This window comes from Zootoca vivipara, chromosome 3 (genome assembly GCF_963506605.1).
Source record: "Zootoca vivipara chromosome 3, rZooViv1.1, whole genome shotgun sequence".
Taxonomy (NCBI): Eukaryota; Metazoa; Chordata; class Lepidosauria; order Squamata; family Lacertidae; genus Zootoca; species Zootoca vivipara.
Genome location: NC_083278.1, coordinates 15,243,324 through 15,268,684, shown reverse-complemented (window position 1 = coordinate 15,268,684; position 25,361 = coordinate 15,243,324). Strand labels below are relative to the sequence as shown.

Here is a 25,361-nt window from a genome sequence, read left to right as displayed (position 1 = left end):
GAACAGTCTTCTGGAATGGATTATGTTCGGGAACCGAGGTACCACTGTATTGCCACCTCATGGCAATGTGAGGCTTTCTCTTCTCAGATTGTCTCCAGCATCAGCTGCATTTAGAAATAGTTATTTCAAAGATACGGATAACTTTAAAAAGATGTTGCCTGATGAGCTGGGGAACGCCACTTCAGTGGATTAAACACTATTAGTTGGTTAAAGGTTGCAGTCCTCGTAACTGTTGGCTTGTGTTTGTGTTTTCCTCAGACTTGTCCAAACACTTAGTACAAAATTATGGTGATGTAGAAGAACTTATGGAAGCAGGAAACATAAACCGGACCACTGCTGCGACTGGAATGAACGATGTCAGCAGCCGATCCCATGCCATTTTCACCGTCAACTTCACTCAGGTACAAAAAGGAGCAGCTCTCAATGAATTGTTGACATTTCTCAAATTTAGGTGCAAATCAAATTCAGCTTCAACTAAATTTGAAAAGGGACTTGAAATATGACCTTTCAGTCCTTGTTGGATTAAATAGTGGGAATTTGCCAAGCCCCACCTCAAAGGAAATCTGGAAAGGAGATGTACGTGCTTAATGCAGTATTTAAAAAATGAGAAGTGCTTTGGCTGAAACGTTTTTAGATGTAACTCTATTAGACTCTAGGTTTATTATTAAATTGTTTTTATTTGTTTGTTTAATTGATTTATACACTGCCCTTCATCAAAAGATCTGAGGGCAGTTCACAAGACAGTTTTACTTCTAATAAAAGATGTATATGTTCTGGTTATGAGCACTTTTTGTTGGGGAGGGGACACACACTTTCTCACCTGATCCAACACAAAAATGTTGACAGGAGAATGAGTTTCTGAAGCTCTGCTGTGATGGAGCATCTGACAGGATCTCCCAGGTTTTTTAACTGTTGCTTTCAATTTGGCTTGCAGAGCTATACATTTGATTTAGGGAGTGGCTCTAAGGGAGGAGAAATTAATACCCCCTCCCCTTTTACCTAGTATAATTCTCCACCCAACCTGCACAACTTGATTTTTTTAAACTGTTATTTAGAAAAGTAGGAAGAACACAATTGTGAATTACTTTCTCATCTTGACAGACTTGGAATGCAACTTTATTCATGGGAATTCTATGTGTCAACAACAATACTCCCAATGCCTGCAAAATGGAAATATTTATGTTGAGGATATTGAATTTCAGGTCATTTCACACCAGTTTCTCTGGCACTTATGTGTCTTGGAAAAGGAAACTGATTTCACGTGTGTAAATTACTTGTATGTATAGAAAAGAACTACTGTGCAAATGATATAGTATAGTTGTACTATAGTCTTTCTGTATTTCTACTACAACTGAGAAACAGAAATAGAAACTGTTCCTCCTTTCTTCTTAGACTTCCAATATAGACCAACATCTTGTTTTTCTGTAGGCAAAGTTTGATGATGAAATGCCATGTGAGACAGTTAGCAAAATACATTTGGTAGACCTTGCTGGAAGTGAGAGAGCAGATGCTACTGGAGCTACAGGTGTCAGATTAAAAGAAGGAGGAAATATTAACAAATCCCTAGTTACTCTGGGAAATGTAATTTCTGCCTTAGGTAAGCCTCTGTTTATTTTAATTTATCGACTTGATTGAGTACCAAACTTGTTATCCAGCCCTCTCTAATGGTAATGTTGCCTTATTGTTTTGCTCTTTTACAGCTGATTTATCTCAGGATGCCTCAAACCCCCTTACAAAGAAGAAGCAAGTATTTGTGCCTTACAGGGATTCAGTTTTGACATGGCTTTTGAAAGATAGCCTAGGAGGAAACTCTAAAACAATAATGATTGCAAGTGAGTGTGTGCTGAATTACCTTAATTCCCAATGCTTTGCCTTTTTAAAAAGGTTATCTATACATCCAATTGATTGGCATTACAAGTGGCTCATTAAGCAATATTGCTGTTTGCTATTTTTAATGGGGCTGTCTTCACAACAAAGCTTGAATAATATCCTGCCGGGAGAGGGGAGAGATGAAAGCAGAGTCAGTACACAGTGCAGGGCATCTGAGAGCACATATTCAAGGGATGTAACACTCAGCTCTTCCACTGTGCAGATCTTGGGAAGATAAATAGTGAGATCCTGCTACCTGTATCCATCTCAGGGGAGGTGCAGTTGAAACCCATACCGGTTGTTGGACAACTTAAGAGGGGGTTTCCCAAGCCCCCCTCTTAAGGCTTTGAGGAGGTTCCCCCAAAAGGTCAATGTGAATGCCCTACACTCAGCCTTGAAGTCTGGGTCTGCCTGTTGCAAAAAGGGTACTGGAGGAAGAGCATCATGTGTGCTTTGGGCACTTCCACTAGCCATGAGGCTTCGCTCTCAATTCATAGGCAAGAGGCAGGTCTGGGCCATCAACTCTGAGCAGTGTCTGCCTCTGGGAGGGACAAGTGAACTTGTTTCACTGTTGGAAACAAGGCAGAGAACAAACCACCTTTGTCTTTATTAGAAATCCTCAGGCACTTTTTTTTTAGTCTTTTAAGATGCTGCAAGATTCTTTGCTTGTTTAGATCAGGAGTAGGCAACCTAAGGCCTGGGGCTGGATGCGGCCCAATCGCCTTTTCAATCCGGCCCGTGGATGGTCTGGGAATCAGCATGTTTTTACATGAGTAGAATGTGTCCCTTTATTTAAAATGCATCTCTGGGTTGCTTGTGGGACCTGCCTGGTGTTTTTACATGAGTAGAATTTGTGCTTTTATTTAAATTGCAGCTCTGGGTTATTTGTGGGGCATAGGAATTTTTTCACACACCCCCAAAATATAGTTGTCCCCCCCTCAAGGTCTGAGGAACAGTGGACCGGCCCCCTGCTGAAAAAGGTTGCTGACCCCTGGTTTAGATAATGTCCAAATTACGGTGTATCATATTTTGCGGGACAGCTCCCTTGGTCGTCAAAGAAAATTGGAATGGTGGGATATTTAATGCTACGTAATGAAACTGTGAACCAAATTAATGCAGTATTTCCCCCCTAAAATGCCATCCTACTCACAACAGTGCAGCATACCATTTGCTTTCTCTCCACCCACACAGGGTTTCTAAGATTTCTAAATGATATATGTTCGTATAACCTAATTTTGAATTCACTTTCCTTAGCTATTTCACCTGCTGATGTCAATTACGGAGAAACCTTAAGCACCCTTCGCTATGCAAACCGAGCTAAAAACATAATCAATAAGCCTACAATTAACGAGGATCCAAACGTCAAGCTAATTCGTGAGCTTCGAGCTGAAATAGCCCGGTTGAAAACTCTGCTTGCTCAAGGGAATCAGGTTAGCTTTGCACTTGAGACATGAGTAGTTTCTTTGAGTGACACCATCTGTTTCTGTTTCTTAAGGATTTTAGACACACACACACACACACACACACACACACACGATAATCGGGGAGAAGGAAGACAAGCTGGAATGCCAGGTTAGAGAAGAAAACAGGACAAAGCACTGTTTGGGTGCGTGAAGCAGGACAAGGGACTGAGTGATGTAGGAGAAGCAGCACAAAGAAAATTAGTCCCCAGCAGACCTGTTCTACCTGGTTTTTTTTACTTTGGACAGAAGCCAGAGAGTGCTTAGGAGGAGGATGTAGAATTTGTATGGACTTTAAAGGAATTACGTCATTTGTGGATGTTTTCAAGCTTCTTGTATGCAAGTTTCCTGAAAGACCTAGAAACTCATTGACTTGTATAGAAACATCTGTCTTCTGTGAGGTGCAGTGCGAGAGCTGGAGAACAATCTGCAGCCAGCAAACAATGATCCTGTTTTTCAAATAAAAACAAATTGTTTTAATGATTCTTTTGAGAATCATTACTCCTAGATAACTTCCACTTATGGCATGCTAAGACCTATTGATCTATGGCTAAGGACAGTGGCCTAAAATTGCAGTATAAGGCTGCAGTCCTATGCATGTCCCTGAGAGTAAGACTCATTGAACCCAACAATACTTAATTCTTAAATAGAAATCAATAATATTGCATTGTAGGCTATCTTTTGTTTGTATATCTTTAATGTTTATTTTGTCTGCTTCACCTAGATTGCACTTTTGGATTCTCCAACAGCCCTAAGTATGGAAGAAAAGCTTCAACAGAATGAAGCCAGAGTAAGTTTTAGTTCAAACACTTCATCTGTGTCTGAATTCTTGGCAGATTTGCGGGTTTAAAGTTATGCATTCTGTTTTAAGGTGATTGATACGCTGTACTGCAGTAAACATGGTTAGGGCAGCTTGTAGAATATATAAAACAATTAAAAATCCATAAATAAAATAGAATAAAAACAGGAGAGGAAAATATTTTGAATTCAAACTGCTATGTGCTCATAGTTTTCCCATCCAGAAGTGCTTTTCTGGGGGAAAAACACAAAGAAAGAAACACAAAACGAACTGCTGAGCTAAAGTCACACATGTTTCCATGTATAGTAATGTACAGTAGTTTTGCTCTAATTCTTAATGTACACTCCCTTACGTTTTCTGCTGGTACTACATTTTGCTAAGTGTGTCAGTCTTTCAAAGGAATAGTTGTGAACTCAGAGAACTTAGGACACATTTCCCACTACTTTCATTCTACTTCTACTATGGTAGTGGGGTGCTGGGTGCCTGAAGGAGTAGTTTAAATTTTAGCACCAATCTTGGTGCAGGGCTTCTCCCAAATCACTGCTTGCTCACAGAATTACCATCCAGCAATAGGCGTACCAAATCTTGCTTCAAATTGACTTCCAAAGCCCTTAAACTGGGCTACATGAAATTTGTACACAAAAATTTGGAGTCAAAGTAACCTAAATCCTGAATTGAATTCAGGGGCCTGTACAAATTATGAAAACACTTTGCATAAGTAGATATTTGCTTCTACTATTTGTGAGAAGAGGCAAGAAGCTACATAGGACACTGGAGCTGAATCCTTTGACCACTGGGAATCTTCTGACTTCTGAGACTTTGCTCTCACCTTTTATAAAATAAACGAAAGGTTGGATTCACAGGAAACTGAATTATGTACAGTACAGCCAATAACTCATTCAAAGTTCCCTGTGTTCTTGTGAAATCATGGGGAATACACACAGCCTTGTCCTATAGGCTCTTAAGGCTCCATGATTGTTGCTTTTTCCAGTAGGATGGGTAGAAGGGAAAGAATTCAATATATTCACAAATGGGATGTTTAGCTTTTGTAAAACGTGTATATACTGCTTGTGCTTTTGCATAGCTTCAGTTTGATACATCACCTGAACAGACAAACTGTGGTTAACATTAACTATGGTTAGTTTAAAATAAGCTAACTTTGAACTATAATTTCTAAAGTTGACTTTGGTTTAAATCTGTATTTCCCAAACTTGAGTCTCTGGCTGGTTTTTTGGACTACAACTCCCATGATCCCTAGCTAGCAAGACCTGTGGTCAGGGATGATGGGGATTGTAGTCCGAAAACAGCAGGGGATCCAAGTTTGGGAGACACTGGTTTAAACCAATCATAGTTAATGTTAACCACAATTCCATGTTCAGACGGTAACCAAAAGGGGAAGCAAAATCTCCCAAACTACTCTTAATTACAAGCTTGAGAGGAGGTTAGGTTTCTTCATGTCTCACTATCTAGGGTTGGTGAGCCCTCAGGCTGGATTTATTCCATCAAGCCAGTGCAGATGGTCAGCCAGCCCTAACCCCATTGCAGCACAGCTCAGAGGAGAGGTTTACACCTTTCCCAATGGCCCAGCAGTAGGGTGATTTGAATCTCCATCGGGAACCCTCTTCTTCCAGCGCCGTGTGTACATTGAGTGTGATGTGCATTTGTGGGTGTCTGTGTTAGACCATGTCGCCCTCATACTTGTGGCATTTGGAGAGACAAGTTAGCCACTCTTGCATGAAACCATAGTTAAAAATGACTTTTGAAAACATAGCATGAAATGTGACCGAGACAAAATGGGTTGAAAACTTAGGTTTCATGTATTCATACTCAGTTCAAAGCTCCGATTCGCTTTTGTTCCCTCCTGAATGTATCCTCTTTTGCTATATCATGCTTGCCTCTGGGTAAAGTGTGAAATGGCATTCATGGGGCAAAGACAATTCTTAAGAAAACCTGATTAAAAATATCAACTGAGTAAAGTGGCCAATATGTCGGCTCCCGCTTCTCAGATCTATCCATTATCATTTCCCTTGGAAGCCTAACCTCTCCAAAATGTCCCTCATAGTTGCAGTCAAACTTTGATGTCCAATACTGGCAAATGTCAAAAGTTAGAGCAATTAAATAAATACCATTTCATTAACTTGTCTTTTTTTTCAAAGAGGGGTGAGAAAGAAGTCAAAACATATGTCTGCATGCCTCCCTGGGAAAAATAAGATTATGTTTGCTACTAACTGTTGTGAACATAGTTCAAAACGAAAAACTTCACAATGGATGCAAAATGGAATGTATTATTCATTATCTTGCAGGAATCAATCCTTACCCTGTTCAGAAATATATTTCTATGCAGGAAGTATATCGAGTGCTTTTTTATTATCTTTTGTTAACCTCATTAGTATGTTGCATGATTGATTCATGATAATTAATGCAAGCGTAATGACTGGAATTTCTCCCTGTACTCTATGATAGTCTATAATTTAATGCAATAATTAATTGGTTGTATGGATTAAACACTCTATTCCCCATGTTTCAGTAGAAAAATGAAAGCCTTTTTTCTTTTAATTGAATATTCTTTTTCTTGAATATTGTACCCTAAAAATAGAACAGAATCAGAACCACGTTTGTATGTGTTTTGCTTTTTAATGCAGGAGAACTGGGATGCAGGCATAAATGAATAAATGTGAGCTTCTAGTTGGCTATGCTGATGTCCCTGGAGAAGAGACAGAAAAAGTGTGAAAATTAAAACTCTGGGTTTTATTTGTGAATAATACTTTGGTTTTTCTTGTAGGTGCAAGAGCTTACTAAAGAGTGGACCAACAAGTGGAATGAAACCCAAAATATTCTAAAAGTAAGGGTTATCTAAATGCTTCTTGATTTTTTAAATCTAAATGTGTTAAAAATGGGCTCCTGTATTTTGTGTTTATTGAATTTACTTACACCTTGTAGTGCATAGTCTTTTACAGGGTATAGTGCAACATCATGAAAGTAAAAAGTAGAGTCCTTAATTCTTACTAAAAATTCTCCCTTATGAAAGAGTTTATGTTAAAAGCTTAAGAGAGGAAGAATGTGAGGAAGCATTTAAAGCAAACATGCAAGTTTTCAGGATATCAAATTAATAAAATCTTTAAAAGTGGTCAAGACTTTCATGCAATCTGGTTTATTCATATTTTCTGCTCAACACTTAAATAACCCAGTAATGGTTACTTATGGAAATTACTCTGTTGTTTTCTGGAAAGGAGTCTTGACTTTTCAAATGTGGTAAAAGGTTTGAATACGGTAGGTATAGACAGATTTAAGGGATTCATTAATTTTGTCTCTGCGTGGATACCATGCATTTAAATGTGACTTACTGAACTGTAGTTCCTTTTCAAATCTGGGACATACTGAACCTGCTTCCTCACACACAGCCACTCCAACATAGTGACATTTCATAGAAACTTAAGCAGCTCACTTTTTGTACGTGTGGCGTTAACGGACTTGTCAATGACCCAGGGATATTATACTTCAAAATAAAGTACGCAGTCTGGAATTCAGTGTTGAACTGAAAACTGCCTGGCAGATGGTGCGACAGAATTTGTGTAATTTCTGCCCAGATATTGAATTGGGAATTAGAATATTCACATACTTCAGAATTTCGTGAGGGTTTTTCCCCCCCTTCAAAAGAAGGCTTTTTAAACAATGCGATCGTCTCTTACTGAAAGTAATTTCTCAGTCTCATGGTGCTGTTCCCCCCCCCCCAAAGCCTTGCATCCCTCATTTGATTTCTTTCCCCCTCCACCCAAGTTTGATGTGCCAGTCATGTGTAACTAGCTTATGTTTCATATTTTAGCTTGGATCTGTACAACACGGTTGCTTTAGGGGAAATGGAAACATCAACTAATTTATCTGCTCTACTTCACTATTGCATGCTAAAACTCTGTGTCCTGGGAAGAAGCAAACTTTAAGTGTACGCTGTAAAATATACTGCTTCTGCAGCATAAAACAGCTGGAAAAGCTGGCTTTCTGGAGCTTATATTGGCTCCCCCTGTACTTTCAATTGCAACTCAGCATTCTCTTGTTCTCCTTTATATACCTACCTTGAAAAACTCAAGCTGAGGTCTGTTTTGTACATTACAGATTCAGGGAAGTAGACAAATGTAACTGCTTCTGACATGACAAGGCACATCCATAATCTGTTTATTTCTAATGTGACCTCCCAGCTAACATGAAAGGGAGATTTCCAAGAAAAGGAACAAAATACCAATACTACTACTACTACTAATAATAATAATAATAATTTATTTATACCCATCTGGCTGGGTGTCCCCAGCCACTCTGGGCAGCTCCCAACAGAAAATTAAAAGCACAATAAAACTTCCCTAAACAAGAAGGGTTTTTTGCTTTCAGGTGTCTTCTTAAGGTCATATAGTTGTTTATTTCCTTGACATCTGATGGGACGACGTTCCACAGGGTGGACGCCACTACCAAGAAGGCGCTCTGCCTGATAATAAAAAAAATCGACCCTCGCTGGTTCACGTTTCCAGAATTAACAGTGTCTTCACTTCTCTTAGCTTTAATTCTTTGTGGTCAGCATTACTTTTTCAGTACAAAATTTGAATTGTGCTATTCTCCTTAAACAATGCTTCTGGCTATCACTACTTAGTTACACAGAGCTCCTGGAATTTGATCATAATTGTTTTCAGTATTCAATCCCTACCCCCCAATAATCTATTTTCTCACTTTGTTGGTCATCTTCCCAAAATTCTCTCCCCCCCCCCACACTTTATCTAATTTCCTCTTCTTATCCCTGCTCTTCTTTGCTGATTTACTATGCTTAGTCATCTGTGTCATGGTTCCCAGCCCTCCTGTCTTCACCTTAAGAAGTTCTGCATGCTTGCTTGTCCTCCCACCAGCATGCTTCGGCTCTTTGTCCCTCAACAATAGTAGCAATATAACTATGACAACAATGCCGACAAGCTGGAATATAAAGCAGGGATTTAAAGCTTTAAAGCCTTCCTCCCCTTCTTCCCCAAACTTTTGTCCTGCTGCTCCCCAGTCGAAATGCATCCTTCCCACAAATATGTTCTGTGCTTACATAGGGGCTTTATTGTCATTAGGTCAACGGTTTAATGCCCGGCCGAGGCTTCTGGCATTATTCTTTGCCAAACTTTCAGATCTCTGAAAAGGCGGCTGCCTCTCAAAATGAATAAACACAATTGTATCTTTTTTCCTTCTGCTGAAACCCGAGGGCAAATTCAAACAACCGTTCTGGCATGTTGGTTACCATACTCGTTGAACTGGCAGAAGTTTCATTAAAGCAGCTTATGCTTCACCACTGTCCCAAAATGCCAGTTACCAACATCCTCTCAATCTTTTGCAAAAGTGAGTTGGTTTAGGATATGGTGCCCCATGCTCTGAGCTTGTGGCTAAGCTTAATAGATGACTTTTTCAGTACCAATTCCATTGCCCTATAAAAACAACAGCCTGGCAGAATTGCTCTGCAAATTGATCCCGGTGGTTGTTTTATTTTATCATCGATTTCCCCTTTGTAGCTTACTTTAGTGTTTAGAATGTTTCTGAAAAATCCCATAACTTCTAAAAAGTCACCACGGCTGTATTTTTAAAATTGCATTATTCAACCGTGAAGAAAATACCCTGTCCTTCTGACTGTTCAAAACTTACCTGCACTTTGTTTTCCTCACCACTAGATGTCACTGCAGACGCAGGAATTTGCTTCCTCTGCATGTAGGACTCTTTGGATATATCAAAGGGAAATGGTTTGGAATAATCTGGCTTCGTGTTCTATCTAGATAGCAGTTTGAAGAATTGCAAAACATTGCTATAGGTGTAGGTTGTAACAAGATAATGTAATTCTGACTGAAGTACTTGTGAACGACTGTTCTTTGCTGCGATGTGTAATCATTTGCACGGACAGATAAAATATTAATTAGTTTTCATTGTGACTTATTCCAAATACCATTGGTAGATTTTGCAACAGCAGTGCTCATAACAGAAGGCCCATTTCTCCTTTTGAAAACTGCTTTATATGCATTGGTAGGAAATTTCCCATTGGCACAAATGAGGCCTTCCCTCCCAATACAAATGGTTTTGAAGAGCAATTTTTGCCCTGGAATAGAAAGGGTTAAGCTCCTCCTCTGCTATGACCTCAGTAATTACCAGCCCCCTCCCGAACTGATTTTTCTAAAGTGCATGTTAAGTCATGTCTATCGTCACATCAAGATTTTAAGCTGAAAATTTGTTTTAACTGAATTCTGTTGGTATATTTTTCAGTTTTTGTTACTCTGTTCTAGCCTGTTTAGAGTTATTTCTTTGTGCTGAAGTGCAATTTGATAAATACACTTTTACTGTTTTATTGTGTTTTTTTTTTTTTTTTAAAACATAATTTTTATTGATTTTTACAAATTACAAAAGATGGTACATACATAAACACCTTTTCCACCTTCTTCCCACCCCCCTCCATGGGTCCTCCCCTGCCACAGAAGTATCCCACGCAGGTGATCAGTCAGAAGTGGTCCATTTTATGATTGGGTTTCTGTCCTCCTCCCCCTCCCCTGCCCCCCAAGCCCCCCTGTTTTATTGTGTTTTAACTCCTGTTCTGGTTACATGGGAGTTAAGTGAAATTACTCTTCCAGCTGAGCCCCATTACCTGCTTCCTCAGGGTGTCTCTACCCCCACAGAGAAGGTAGTGCATTTCTGAGGAATGCAGTTTGGTTACATGAAACATAATCCTCATTCGGAAGTGGGGAAAGAATTATGCCCAGGATCGTAAACTCCCATGAGTTGGGCAAAAGATCACTGCATTGCAGGGCATTGAACTAGATTACTTTTGTGGTCTCTTCCAACTCTGGACTTTTACGGTTCTATGAGTGGAACTTTACTCATAGAATATTGACCTTGTAAGAAAGGAAGAAGGCAGTTTTGGAGCATCCTACAAAAAACAATGGAGGTGGTGACGGAGGCTGCCAGGGAAGGAGGTGAAAATTTCTTTCCCCCACCTGCAGCCATTGGCAAACTTTATGGATCTGAATCCGTAAACTAACAGAGGGGCAATTTAAGAATCAAGCCTATATGCTTTGGTATAGAATATTTCTGTGAGCAATTCAGAAGCAAGTGCAGAATAATGCAGTGGTACCCTGGTTTACAACCATAATCCGTTCTGGAGGTCCGGTCGTAAACCAAAACAGGTTGTAACCCAAGGTGCGCTTTCGCCAATGGGGCCTCCCCCCCAAAAAAGGGGGTTGTAATCCCAGAAAAATGGGTTGTAATCCAATAAAAAGGTCACACACTTTCGGGTTTGACGTGGTTGTAATCCAAAACAGTTGTAATCCAAAGCGGTTGCAAACCAAGGTACCACTGTATGTCCAGGTGGGAAGGTGAGTGGATCTAAACGGGGGGGGGGGGGGGAACCCACTATAAATAATTCAGAAATTAGAAAAGAAACTAACAAGAAATTAACAAAAGAAAAAAATCCCAATGAGAAATCCCCTTTTAAACGATTCTGGCTCTCTGGCATCATCTAGTATGCATGTTTAAAATGCATTCAGTATGTGTTTTCTTTACTAATGTAGCTGAGTCCTGTAACTCTGTGTGATTGTAGCTTTGTGTGACCTTTGGCTGGGGGCTCTTGCTTCCTCTCTGCATATTCATTGGAATTATATGAGCTTGCTTAGGTTCTGCATGGAGTTTTCAGAAGATACCAGTTTCAATCCCATGTTGGAAGGGTCGGTTTTATATTGCTCACATGTCACTCAAAATTGACTTTTTGAGGAAGAAAGATAACAAAACACCAGAATCTCACAACTGCCCCCCCCAGCTTAAGCCCACCTGAATTTTCTAGTCTTTCCTTCCCACTCCTATGTGAATGGATGCGGGTGGTGCTGTGGTCTAAACCACTGAGCCTCTTGGGCTTGCCAATCAGAAGGAGGTCAGCAGTTCGAATTAGTGCGACGGGGTGAGCTCCCAGAAGCTCTGTCCCAGCTCCTGCTAACCTAGCAGTTCAAAAGCACACCAGTGCAAGTAGATAAATAGGTACCACTGCAGCCGGAAGGTAAATGCCGTTTCCACGCACTCTGGCTTCCATCACGGTGTCCCGTTGCACCAGAAGCGGTTTAGTCTTGCTGGCCACATGACCTGGAAAACTGCCTGTGGACAAACGCTGGCTCCCTTAGCCTGAAAAGTGAGATGAGCAACACACCTCATAGTCACCTTTGACTGGACTTAACCATCCAGGGGTCCTTTACCTTTACCTTTACCTTTACCTTTACCTTTAATGTGAACATGAAAAGCATCTTCTGTGTCTTAGACAAGTATGCTGTTTATCAAGTTCATGTGCTTATCCCCCTGAAAATCAAACCCTCTTTGAAAGGCTATCAGTCAGTTTTAAAGATTCTTTAGTCCTTTTCAACAATCTGCTTTTTAACCAATGTATCAATGACACATATTTCCTTAAATTCTGTCACCACCAAAATCCAAAAGGTGTATCTTTTGAAGAAAGATTTGCCAGTGTAAATGTTTTATTCACACTCTCTTTCTCTTTGCAGAGACTTGATTTTTAGCAACATGGACATTAATTATGCTAGTTTTGTGATTGTGGCAATAAAAATGTCTTTTTATGTGTTAACAGACGTCAATATTTGTATAGCTATGTTAGCAAACAGTTCTTTGGAGAGGCGAGTAATAAATAATGGAAAAAGTAAAGTGAATTCATAAGATCTATAATGGGCCTGTAATTCCCTCTCCTCTACCACCCTAAAAGAATTCTATCATTAATTGCACATCATTATAACTTAACTGTGCCAGTAGCTGCTCATTTGGACAGAGTTGCATGCTACATCTGCCTTTTTTTAATTGACATTTAGTTTGGAGGCCTATTGATGTCTGTGTGGGCTGTTTTGGCACCACCTGTATTTTCGCAGTAAGCTGCTCTCAACAGTGCTGTGTTTGTGTAAAGTGGTCATCTTCTCTCCCTTCCCTCTGCTCGCTTTTTAAAAACTCACTGTGTGTTCTTTAATGCTCTCTTTCCCCCTACCTCCGACTGATGGGGATAGTATGACCTAACATAACGAGAGAGAGAGAGAGAGATCCTACTAGGAAATTTCAGCTTAGCACTGTGTGTGTATGTGTGTGTTTGTGTGTGTGTTATGTATGCTTTTTGTGTGTGCCTTTTAACACAGGTTCTTTTAAATCACTATCTTTCTTACGAATAGTCTTTGATCTTTTAAAAACAGATGGCAGTCAGTAGTCAATGGAGGAGACTTCACTTATCTGGAAGAAGCGACAAACTAGTTTCTAGAAGTTCGTTTGGAATGCCTGCCACATAATTAGACTCTAGGAATCCTTTTTTATATACAGTGGTACCTTGGTTCTCGAACTTAATCCATTCCGGAAGTCCATTTGACTCCTGAAACAATTCGAAAACCAAGGCGTGGCTTCCGATTGGCCTCAGGAGCTTCTTGCACTCAAGCAGATGCTGCGTTAAATGTTCAGCTTCTGAAAAACATCCGAAAGCCAGAACATTTACTTCCGGGCTTTCGGTGTTCAAGAGCCAATTTGTTCGTCAACTAAGCCCTTCGAGAGCCAAGGTACCACTGTATATAAAAAAGGATTCCTAGAGTCTAATTATTATTATTATTTACTGTTTGGGTAGAAGAATAAGTGAATGTCAAAAAACAAAGACAGCTCAATTCTGTTCCTAGAGGGATTTCTGGATATTGGGAGAGGTTCAGCGAGCATCTATTTGCATAAGGAGATTTTTAATATCTCTCCTCCCACTGTAGCTCCCCTCATCCCAAAAAATTAAAATAAAATAAAGCTTAAGAGGATTGGTTGCCACATTGGAGCAGATTTTAGGGGGTGCATAGAGAGTTTGAGGGAAGGGAGAAGAGAAACCAGTGTTGCACACACAGATTTCCATTGTATGAGTAGGCAGACATTGTTGAATGTCACCCATTGCTTGTAACTTTTAGCTATAGGCTGCACTGAGGTTTATGAGCAGGGCGTCAATTACAGAGTTTGTACAACATTACAGTGCGCCAAAAAAACTTGCATAACAATTTTTTTTTTAAAAAAAAGGCACTGCATTAGCAAGGCCCACGGAATAAGTTTCTCCTTCCTTAATGGGCATCCTATCACTTCAGTATGAATATCAAATATGTCAGAATAACTTTCTCACAACAGGTTTTGGCATTCCTTTTCTAGTCACTCATACCCAGATGCTATTTAATTTTTCTCAAAAAATTCCGTATTTTGATTTAACCGAGCCTGATTGAAGGCATTGAGAATCAAGCCAATTCTCACTTATTAGACAAGTAATCATCTATAAAGACTTAGATTCTCCTGAGCAGAATGCTGTCCATGGGAATGTGATGTTCATGTCTGTAGTACTCATTCCGTACCACCTGTAAAAGCAAGAAGGCTTTTATAATTGGGTTTGGATTTTTGAGATCCCAGTTTTACATGATAGGGAATGCTGGCTGAGTTGTAGAAGTTCTGGCTCCTAGAATGGCAAATTGGGGCACTCTTAAATGGACAGTCAGGACAGGACCACTTTGACAATTGCCAGCGGATCATCGAAATGTCCAAATGTGCAACATGAAAGCAAAGGCCACAACATGCATACTTTTTAGGTATGCGCTTAACATGTCTTAAGTATATGTACTCAGAAATTTAAAGTAAGATGCAAAGGATAATATCTATATGATGCAAACATCAAGGAGCCATGATGAGATGTGGTTCCTTGTTGAGTATATAGTGAAGGGCGAGGTGCAGGTGGCGCTGTGGTCTAAACCACCGAACCTCTTTGGCTTGCCGATCAGAAGGTTGGCGGTTCGAATCCACGCGACTGAGTGAGCTTCCGTTGCTCTGTCCCAGCTCCTGCCAACCTAGCAGTTCAAAAGCACACCAGTACAAGTAGATAAATAGTAACCACTGTGGTGGGAAGGTAAACGGCATTTCCGTGCACTCTGTTTTCCGTCACGGTGTTCTGTGGCACCAGAAGCGGTTTAGTCATGCTGGCCACATGACCCGGAAAGCTGTCTGTGGACAAATGCCTGCTCCCTTGGCCGGAAAGCGAGATGAGCGCCGCAACCCCCTAGTCGCTTTTGACTGGATTTAACTGTCCAGGGGTCCTTTACCTTCATATAGTGAAGGAAACCTGAATTTGCAGCTGTGCAATTTTTGAAATGGCCTTAAGTTCCAGTGGCCCACATATCAGTGGAATCCTAAGTGGGACTGATGAGGAGCAGAGCAGCATCCAGAACTTTGCCACCTTTTCCCTTGTGGAAAACAAAGGCTCCTCTCCTTTCACTGCACCAGCTCCATGGTGATACAACTGAGGGGGCTGATGGTCAAGCCCTTGGAGGATTCACATAGTTTGGGATCCAGCAGATTCAAAATAGGCCCAGTGGGGGGGGGATTTCTGCCCGCTGCTGTCGCAGTTCCTTTCTTCCCTGCCCAAGAATCGCTACTTGCCATCCTAACCTCCAGCCACCAACGTAGGTGCAATAGAATTGTGCTTTAAGTGTGTTTGAAATTGAAGCCTAGAGGAGAACTGATTTTAGTGTCTCTTTAGGTTGCGTTTTCTATGGAGTTCCCAATTTTTGAATTAAAAAAGGAGGCCTCTGCATAGGGTGGGAGGTGGTACCATGGCAAAGCCTTGGTGTGTCTCTGAGTGCAATCAAATGCGGTGGGGGGGTGGATCTTAGACTTAAATATTTATTACCTGTCAGAATGCGTTTAAACTTTCCATCATTATGGTTCTAATTAGCTCCTGATTCTGCAAATGCTTTGAGCATAAGATGAGAGTACTCAGTGAATTTATACCCCTCTGGAACACAGGAAGATGGGGTTTTGTTCTTGCATTATATGCTATGTGCAGCTTCCTGTTGTAAGGTAAAAGGTAATTGTGAATACAGTGGAGCCCATAATGCTCAGCTTGGAGATTAATTTGAAACTTATTTGTATTGCATCAGTAACAGAGCTCATAGAATTGGGTGGCTTAAGAAACAGTTATGGAGTGCAAAGCAGGATTTGTGTGCTTGTAGAAGTACGAAAGATATCAAAATCCATAGCTATCTGACCAGCCAATTACCTATGACATTTGAGAGAGCAAGAGCACCAATTAGTTTATGGTATGGGCACTGTGAGGGACAGGGGATATCGCGAAGTCCCTCCCCTCCTGAGTTCAAGCCCGTCCCCGAGCAAAGGGGAAAGCAGGGAGAGTTCCGATTCCAGTGGGGAAGCAGGAAGTCGTGTCCGAGGCTCAGGCAAGGTAGAGGAGCCAGGGTCCCAGGTGGGACAGGAAGGGGCAAGCAAGGGGGGAAGACCCATCCCTCCAACTCCAGAATTACGCAGGAAGAGGAGGGGCAAGAGGATGGGTCTGCCAAAGCTTTTGTGTTGGAGAAAGACGCGCCAAAAGCCATTAGGAGGTTCTGAAACCGACTGACAACATCGCTCCGTGTAAATAGCAATGACTTGAGCACTGTAAATACGCAGCACCAATAAAAGAATAAAATGCAGAGCTGCGTAGCGTCGTTACTCTGAAGTAGTCCACTCCGGCCACTGTGACAGCAACCTCCTAATCATTTTGGGGCTACTTCGGAGTTGCCGGGATGAGCGTGTCCGAGGCGGAGAAGTGGCGGCAGATCGCTGAGCAAGCCCAGCTAGAACTGCAACAGCTGTCGCTGCAGGCGCAGGGAGAATTGAAGGCAGCTAAAGAGGAGACTAAGAAGGTCCAGGACGACCGGCTACAACTTGCGGAACAGGTGAGAGAGCTCCAGGAAAAAGAGCAGCATTTAAGGGCGGTGGCGGTAGACCTCCAAAACAAGCTGGATGCAGAGAAAAACAAGGCGGGAGGGGCTCCCCAAGTCCAAGTGCTGCCAGGAAGGAGAGCAGGGACCCTTGTAAGCAAGTTCAATGGAGACCCGAAGGAGTTTCAGGGCTTTGAGACTGAGATCGTGTATGCTCTTGAGCTGCACCAGAATGAGTTCCCCGATGATGAGCACAGAGTAGCGTTTATTGTGGAACATCTCACCGGAGCAGCCAGGGAGTGGCTAAGACCATTAATCGCAACCAAGAATCCTTGCATGAAAAATGTCCAACAATTTCTAGAAGGTTTGAGGACGATGTATTCGTCCGATAGTCATTTGGACCAGACTAAGGAGGAACTGCATAATTTACGCCAAGGAAATATGACAGTTCGCGCATATTGGGCGAAATTCACCATGCTGGTGCACAGACTGGGGTGGGTTTTGGATTCGCCTCCCATGCAAGCTGCGTTTTACTTGGGTTTGAGCGAGGAGGTGAAGGATGAACTCTCGAGAGGTCCAAAGCCCAGTACTATGGATCAGCTGAGCAAAGCAGCTCTGGCGGTGGGGGTGAGGCAGGAATCCCGGTGGAACGACAAGCAAGCGACGCGCGCAAAGCGGGCTTGGTTCCCACGGTCGCAGGAGAAGCCACTCCCTCAACAACCCTTTCAGGCCACGCCTGGAGCCAGCCAGGACCAGGAGCCCATGCAGATTGATAGCGCGCGCGCGCGGGCTTTTCAAACCCCAGCGGCGCCAAGACGCAAGGAGGGAAGGGGCGGGAATTGCTTTCTCTGCAACTCACCCCAGCATCTCGTCAGAGACTGCCCACATCGCAGGGAGTGGCAAGGAAAGGCGGGAACGGTGGTGCCCTCCCCCACTGACGCAGCACCACAGCAGGGAAACGGGAAAGCCTGGCTGCAGGAGACAAGGGGCAGCAGCCAGGCACAGTCAGCAGACAACAGCCCCAGCCCGCCCACCCGCACAGAGAGGTGCAGAGCCAGCCCACCCCTCCCAGAGCAGGAGTGGTTCTAGAAGTGACGCTAACGCTCCCAAATGGCTATCCCCTGACGGTCCTCGCCTTAATTGACAGTGGGGCGTCCGCCAACTTCTTCTCGAGAAGCTTTGCAGAAGAGCACCAAATCCAGCTTTTGCAGTTGGATTTTCCTCTGCACGTAGCAACCATTGACGGCAGGGAGCTGCTGGGAGGGGCCATCACACATCAAACCCCCCCCATGAGAATGACGGTGGGAAGGCACTCAGAGACACTGGCGTTCAACGTCACCACCATCTCAGACCCCCCCATCGTCTTGGGCATGAGCTGGCTGGCGCGCCACGACCCCTCCATCAGTTGGCACCAGAGGTGCATCACGTTTGGGTCAGACTTTTGTCTGGAACATTGCATGCAGCACCAACCAGGGGAGGGGCCTCCGATAGCCACGGTGGCCACCATGCATATCAAAGGGGGTGAGGCAATACCCAAGCAGTACTGGGACCTGCAGGAGGTCTTCAGCGAAGCGGAGTCCGACCACCTACCCCCGCACAGGCCTTTTGACTGCCAGATCAACCTGGTGCCAGGGGCGACGATACCCCCAGCCAAGCTGTACGCCATGTCAGACCAGGAGCTGGAGGATCTGCGCGCTTTCATCGACAAGAACCTCAAGCGGGGGTTCATAAGGGAAAGCAAGGCAGCAGGGGGCAGCCCGGTCTTCTGGGTGGACAAGAAAGACACGCAACAGCGCCGTCTTGTGGTGGACTTTAGACGGCTGAATTCGGTGACAGAGCCCGTGGCTTTCCCCATGCCCAGAGTGGATGATCTCCTGACAGCGGCACGCAGGGGCAAGATTTTCACCAAGCTGGACCTAAGGGGGGCGTACAACTTGATCAGGATCCGGGAAGGAGATGAATGGAAAACCACGATGTTCACGCCTCTGGGCTCTTTTGAATATCTGGTGATGCCCTTCGGTTTGCAAGGGGGCTCAGCATGCTTCCAGGCCTTCATGCACCACGTCCTGGGGTCCCTCCTCTTCAGGAAATGCTTGGTCTTCCTAGATGACATCCTTATCTACTCGCATGACCCAGTGCAGCATGTGAAAGATGTCAGAGAGGTGTTGCAACGCCTGAAGGAGCACCACCTGTATGTGAAGCTGGAGAAGTGCAAGTTTCACACCAAAGAGGTGGACTTCCTGGGCTACAAGCTGTCAGACAAGGGGCTGGCGATGGACAAGGACAAGGTGCAGGCCATCCTGGACTGGCACAGCCCCAGGACGCGCAAAGATGCCCAACGCCTACTAGGCTTCGCTAACTTCTACAGGAAGTTCATCAAGAACTTCTCTCGCGTTACGGCTCCCATCACGGACTGCCTGAGAGGCAAGCAGAAGTTCAAGTGGACACCAGAGGCGCAAGCAGCGTTCGAAAGCCTCAAGAGAGTGTTCGCCTCAGACCAAAACCTGTTCCATGTGGTGCAGGACGCGCCCCTACGCATTGAGACAGATGCTTCTGAAAAAGCTGTGGGCGCAATTTTGTTGCAACTGGACGCCAACAGGGAGTGGAGACCCTGTGCCTTCTTCTCCAGGAAGCTGACACAGCCTGAACGCAACTACACAGTGTTTGATAGGGAACTTCTTGCGATCTACGCTGCGTTCCAGCACTGGCGACACTTCCTGGTGGGCGCGAAGCACCCCATCCAGGTGTGCACAGACCACAAGAACCTGGAGTTCTGGAGAACTGCCAGGGTGCTCAACCAGCGGCAGATACGGTGGGCAGAGTTCTTCTCGAACTTCAACTTCTCCATCCACTACATCCCGGGGGAGCAGAATGTCAGGGCGGATGCCCTCTCCCGCAAGCCAGAGTACATGGAGGAGGAGGCGCCACCAGCCCCAAGGCACATTTTCCCCCCGTCGGCATGGTCCTGCGGAGCAGCTGTGGTGAGCGAGGCAGAACTCACAGCACTGACGGCAGCGGATGAATTTGCCAACCGCATCTTCAGAGAACTGAGAGGGGGGAGGGAGCAGGCAAAAGACTTTGCAGAACGCAGAGGGCTGCTTTTCTACAAGGGTGCGCTGTACCTACCCACCACCCAGCTTCGACGTACGGTCCTCAAGCAGATGCACGACAACCCTACAGCGGGGCATTTTGGAAGGGACAAAACCGCTCACCTAGTCATGAGACACTTCTGGTGGCCAGGGGTGCGGGAAGATGTTCGAGACTATGTAAGGGGCTGTACCACCTGCCAGCGGGCGAAGGTGGTCAGAGCAGCGCCACCAGGGTTGCTGGAGCCCTTAGCCACACCACACAGGCCGTGGGAAGTGGTGTCCATGGACTTCATCACAGATCTGCCTTCGTCCAGGGGTAAGACTGCAGTGTTGGTGGTGGTGGACCTTATGTCCAAAATGTGTCACTTTATACCGTGTGCCAGGGCAGTCTCGGCAGAAGAGACAGCCAAACTGTTTGTTGATCACATTTTCAGACTGCATGGATTACCTTTAAGGGTTATTTCGGATCGTGGCCGCCAATTTGTTTCCAGGTTCTGGCGGCGGCTCATGAACCTCCTGCAGGTGGAGGTCAGCTTGTCGACGGCTAGACACCCGCAGACCAACGGACAAGCGGAGAGGGTCAACGCCATTCTGCAGCAGTACCTGAGATGCTACGTCAGCCAGCGGCAAACGGACTGGGTGGATCGCTTGCCACTAGCAGAATTTGCCTACAACAATGCAGTGCACGTCTCCACAGGGGTGTCGCCCTTTAAGGCCAATTACGGGCGCGACCTCAGATCTTTCCCAGAGAGGGAGAGGGAGGAGGAGGAGGAGGAGGGCCCACAGGCTGAGGATTGGGCAGAGGAACTGGAGACGGTGCACCAGCAGCTCAGAGAACACTTGGAGAGGGCCAAGGAAGCGTACAAAAAGGGGGCAGATCGCCACAGGCGACAAGGGGAGGTCATCAGGGTGGGGGACAAGGTGTGGTTGTCCTCGGAGGGCCTTCCCACCAGAGGGAGGTGCAAAAAGCTGGCACCCAAAAGGCTGGGCCCCTTCACGGTCACGCAACAGGTAAACCCGGTGGCATACAGGCTGGCACTGCCAGAGGACATGAGGGTGCATCCAGTGTTTCATAGATCGCTGCTGTCGCCGTACAGGGAAAGCAGCAGGCTCCGAGACAGCGAACAAACCCCCGAGGGAGGGGGGGAGAGGGAAGGCAGGGAGCAACTCAATGAGGCCACGGCCATCCTGGATTCAAGGTGGGGGGTGGGGGGACTGGAGTACCTCATGGCATGGGAGGATGCTCCACCGTCCCAGAATGAATGGGTCCCAGCCACTCAGATACAGGAGGAATTCTTGGTGGAAGAATTTCACGCCCTCTTTCCCCACAGACCCAAGCCCTGGCACATGGAAAGGGAGGGGGAGGAGGAGGAGGCACGGGAGAGCAGCTCACCATGGCGCTGGGAAGCGGAGTTTGAGGAACCAGAGGATGAGGTATGGGTGTCACCGAGATCCACCCAGTCAGAGGAAGGAGCAGATTGGCAGAACGTTTTTACCCCCACCAGCTCTGACGCCACGGACTTTTTGGGATTCCCGTCCGCCCAGGCGGAAGGGGGGGGCTCGCAGGACTGGGGGGAGGTATTCACACCAACGGGCTCGGAGAGCACTGAGTTCTTAGGCTTCCAGTCGTCACCGACACATGGGGGGGGCCTGGGGAGGGGTGAAGGAGAGCTTGGGAGGGGGGTGGATGTGAGGGACAGGGGATATCGCGAAGTCCCTCCCCTCCTGAGTTCAAGCCCGTCCCCGAGCAAAGGGGAAAGCAGGGAGAGTTCCGATTCCAGTGGGGAAGCAGGAAGTCGTGTCCGAGGCTCAGGCAAGGTAGAGGAGCCAGGGTCCCAGGTGGGACAGGAAGGGGCAAGCAAGGGGGGAAGACCCATCCCTCCAACTCCAGAATTACGCAGGAAGAGGAGGGGCAAGAGGATGGGTCTGCCAAAGCTTTTGTGTTGGAGAAAGACGCGCCAAAAGCCATTAGGAGGTTCTGAAACCGACTGACAACATCGCTCCGTGTAAATAGCAATGACTTGAGCACTGTAAATACGCAGCACCAATAAAAGAATAAAATGCAGAGCTGCGTAGCGTCGTTACTCTGAAGTAGTCCACTCCGGCCACTGTGACAGGCACAAAATCAAACTGATAGGTTTTTAAAGGCCATTTCATCTGTCTTCGTGAAAACACTTGATCTTTTTACTTGAAACCAGCACGAGTACACTTTTTGTGTTTGCTGTGTTCTGACCTTTCAATGGCTGTTTTGTATTAGGTTTCCAAAGAGGATGGACCATATAGCTCAGTGGCAGAGCATTTGTGTGGCATGCACAGGGTTCATGCTTTAAGTCCCGGCATCTCCAGTTGGGGCTTTGAGAGACTACTGTCTGAAACCCTGCAAAGCTGCTAGGTGCACCAGTGGACCGACTCTGTATAAGGCAGCTTTCGACATATCCAACTCATGACTTAAGTGTGGGGCCATTGAGATCAGCTCTGGTGAAAATGAGCATTTATTTCTTGGAGAATGTTAGGTGATAATGACTTCATCAGTTATGTAATGACTACTCAACAAGTAGTATAATTTCTGATCCCTGTGCAGTGAATTGTATCGAGGGATAGCTTCATTCATGGAAGATGGAGCAAGCTTGTGGTTTGTTTGTTTTTCCAGTTTCACAGGGGAGTATCCAAAATAACAGATCTAAATGGCAAGGAAGCAGATTCTGACTTAACAGGAAGAACTTTCTGGCAGGAGGAACCCTTTGACAATGGAATGGACTCATGTGAGAAGTGGTGGACTCTCCTTCCTTGGAGGTTTTTAAGCAGAGGTTGGATGGCCATTTGTCATGAATGCTTCAGTAGAGATTACTGCATTGCAGGAGGTTGGACTAGATGACCCCTGGGGTCCCTTCCGATTCTATGACTGTGTAATGTCAGTGGAAGGAACTTCAGCTTGTATGAGGCATCTGATTTTTACCACTGATTTTTACCTGGTGTAAACGTGTGTGGTTTGCAGAACCAACTCTCAGCACTGCTCAGAAATGAGAGGTCAAATATGTTGTTTTTCCAACTTCTTTAATTGGGCTGAAATGTAGGTGCTCTGTGCATATCAGAACTTCAAGCATTAAGGGATTCATTTTTTCATGGAGACAATTCAGTGAAATAGCTTTTGTTTTGAAGGCTGGTTGGTGACTCCCATTTTTTTCTCTTTCCCAGCTCTCATCTCAGATACTGTTTTTGTCATATAGTCAGTGCATGCAAACATGTCCATGCATAGTGAAGGTAAATGCACTCTTACCCCTTCATACACAGAAATGTAAATACTCCTAGCCATGTTTTAGTGTATCCTACATTCAGTATACATTGAGTGTGGGGCTATGTACCCTTTCATGGGAGTAAGTTCCACTGAATTCAGTGGGACTTCCTTCTGAATTGATGTGAATAGGCTTGTTCTATCCATCCAGCCCACTATCTATCTAGGGATGTGGGTGGTGCTGTGGTCTAAACCACAGAGCCTAGGGCTTGCCGATCAGAAGGTCGGCAGGTTGGAATCCCCACAAAAAGGTGAGCTCCCATTGTTTGGTCCTAGCTGCTGCCCACCTAGCAGTTCGAAAGCACGGCAAGTGCAGGTAGATAAATAGGTACCGTTCCAGCGGGAAGGTAAACGGCGTTTCCGTGCGCTGCTCTGGTTCACCAGAAGCGGCTTAGTCATGCTGGCCACATAACCCAGAAGCTGTCTGTGGGCAAACGTCAGCTCCCTTGGGCAGTAAAGTGAGATGAGCACCGCAACCCCAGAGTCGCCTGCGACTGGACCTAACGGTCAGGGGTACCTTTACCTTTACCTAGACCACTTGGAATTAGTTGCATTTAGCTATGTACTTGACAGTAGCCCCAACATTTCTCTTCCATGCCTGATTTAACATTACAATGCCTATCATAAGGAAGATCTCAATATCTCACAGTATGTCAGCACATTTTCCTGAGGCTGTTATATAGGACAGACAACTAATTTAGTTCTGCTGTGTTCAATTATACTTCTCTCATTTTTATTTTGTGTTAATGTTATAAATTTTATGTACCAGCACTTGTTTTGCTTGGAACCAATAGAATCTTCTGTTACATTACAAGAGAACTGAATAATGACTGGTAATGATAGTAAGCATACTTAAATCATTTGCAAAGAACATTTATATGGGCTCAGCTGGTTTCTCTTTGTAACCTGATCACTTCTTAATCAATTGGTATTAGCTGCAAATTACCAGGTAGCCATAAACCAAACAAGCTAAATTATAGACAACAGTAATGTTTTATAGCTCAAAAGAAAGTACTTTTGCAGCATGGATTGCAATTGATTTTGGCTAAATCAGATTAGCATGACAATCTAGCCTGTTTTAACTTCTTAACAACTAAACAAATCAGGTATGAAACCTGCAGGAGACATTGATTTCAAGTTCTCTTTTTTCCAATTTAAGCAGATTACTATTAAAAATCTGCCTCTATGAATTTTGGCTGCTTCTTCCATTTTGGCATTTTCTCCAGTTACTGCATTCATAGGAGGTTATGTTAGTTGGCTGTTGTTCATAAGCAGAAGGTTGCATGTTGGGGTGGGTGGGTTGGTCTTAAAATGGGGGAAAAACCACCTATTTTCTTTGTAATCATTTCACTGGCACTATCACATGGGTTTTGCACAACTTTGTTGGCCTTTTTTGAGTCACCATTGAATAATGCAAATTGTAGCAGTGCCGTGGTCATATCTAGACTGGGCTGCTGTAAGGTATTATTTATGGGACTGCCCTGGAAGAGCATTCAGATGCTTCTTTTTAAATCCCCCCCTTTTTTTATCTACTGTAGCAGAATGCTGTTGCCAGAGTTGTATCTGGGGCCCATTATATGCATAGCTGCCAAGTATCCCGTATCCGCCGGGAAAACCCCTTTTTTCTCACCGTTTCCCGGCGGTCTCCCGTTTGGCAGAAAATCCCGGCATTGTCCCTTAAATTAGATTCTTCCCGGCGGCCATTTTTCTGGTGCCGCTTTGCCCTTCTATGGGCACCAGAAAATGGCGCCGCCGGCGCCGGAAGTCGCTTCCGCGCATGACTGGAAGTTGCGTGACGCGACTTCCGGTGGCGCTTCGCCCTTCTATGGGCATCAGAAAATGGCGGCGCCGGCGCCGGAAGTCGCTTTTACGTGTTTCCGGTCATGCGCGGAAGCGACTTCCGGCGCTGGCGCCGCCATTTTCTGGTGCCCATAGAAGGGCAAAGCGCCACCGGAAGTTGCGTCACGCAACTTCCGGTCGTGCGCGCGCTGCCGATCCCGGATCTTTACGATCCGGACTTGGCAGCTATGATTATATGGCATAAAAACTGGGCTGTTTCATCAGTTAAGTAGCACATACCACTTTAAAGGAGGCAATTTACTGTGTGATCTG

The 25,361-nt window shown here is 44.7% G+C and overlaps 1 protein-coding gene across 5 annotated transcripts in view; it reads left to right on the top strand.

The window, feature by feature from the left end:
* KIF16B (kinesin family member 16B) overlaps positions 1-25,361 on the top strand; it is a 92,102-nt gene that overhangs the window by 10,864 nt on the left and 55,877 nt on the right. For all 5 annotated transcript variants that reach the window (XM_035110049.2, XM_035110047.2, XM_035110045.2 and 2 more), the window contains 6 exons: positions 259-401; positions 1,429-1,597; positions 1,701-1,832; positions 3,124-3,299; positions 4,054-4,119; positions 6,911-6,970. In XM_035110049.2, coding sequence (XP_034965940.1) covers positions 259-401; positions 1,429-1,597; positions 1,701-1,832; positions 3,124-3,299; positions 4,054-4,119; positions 6,911-6,970 — 746 coding nt within the window. The remainder of the gene's footprint in view (positions 1-258; positions 402-1,428; positions 1,598-1,700; positions 1,833-3,123; positions 3,300-4,053; positions 4,120-6,910; positions 6,971-25,361) is intronic.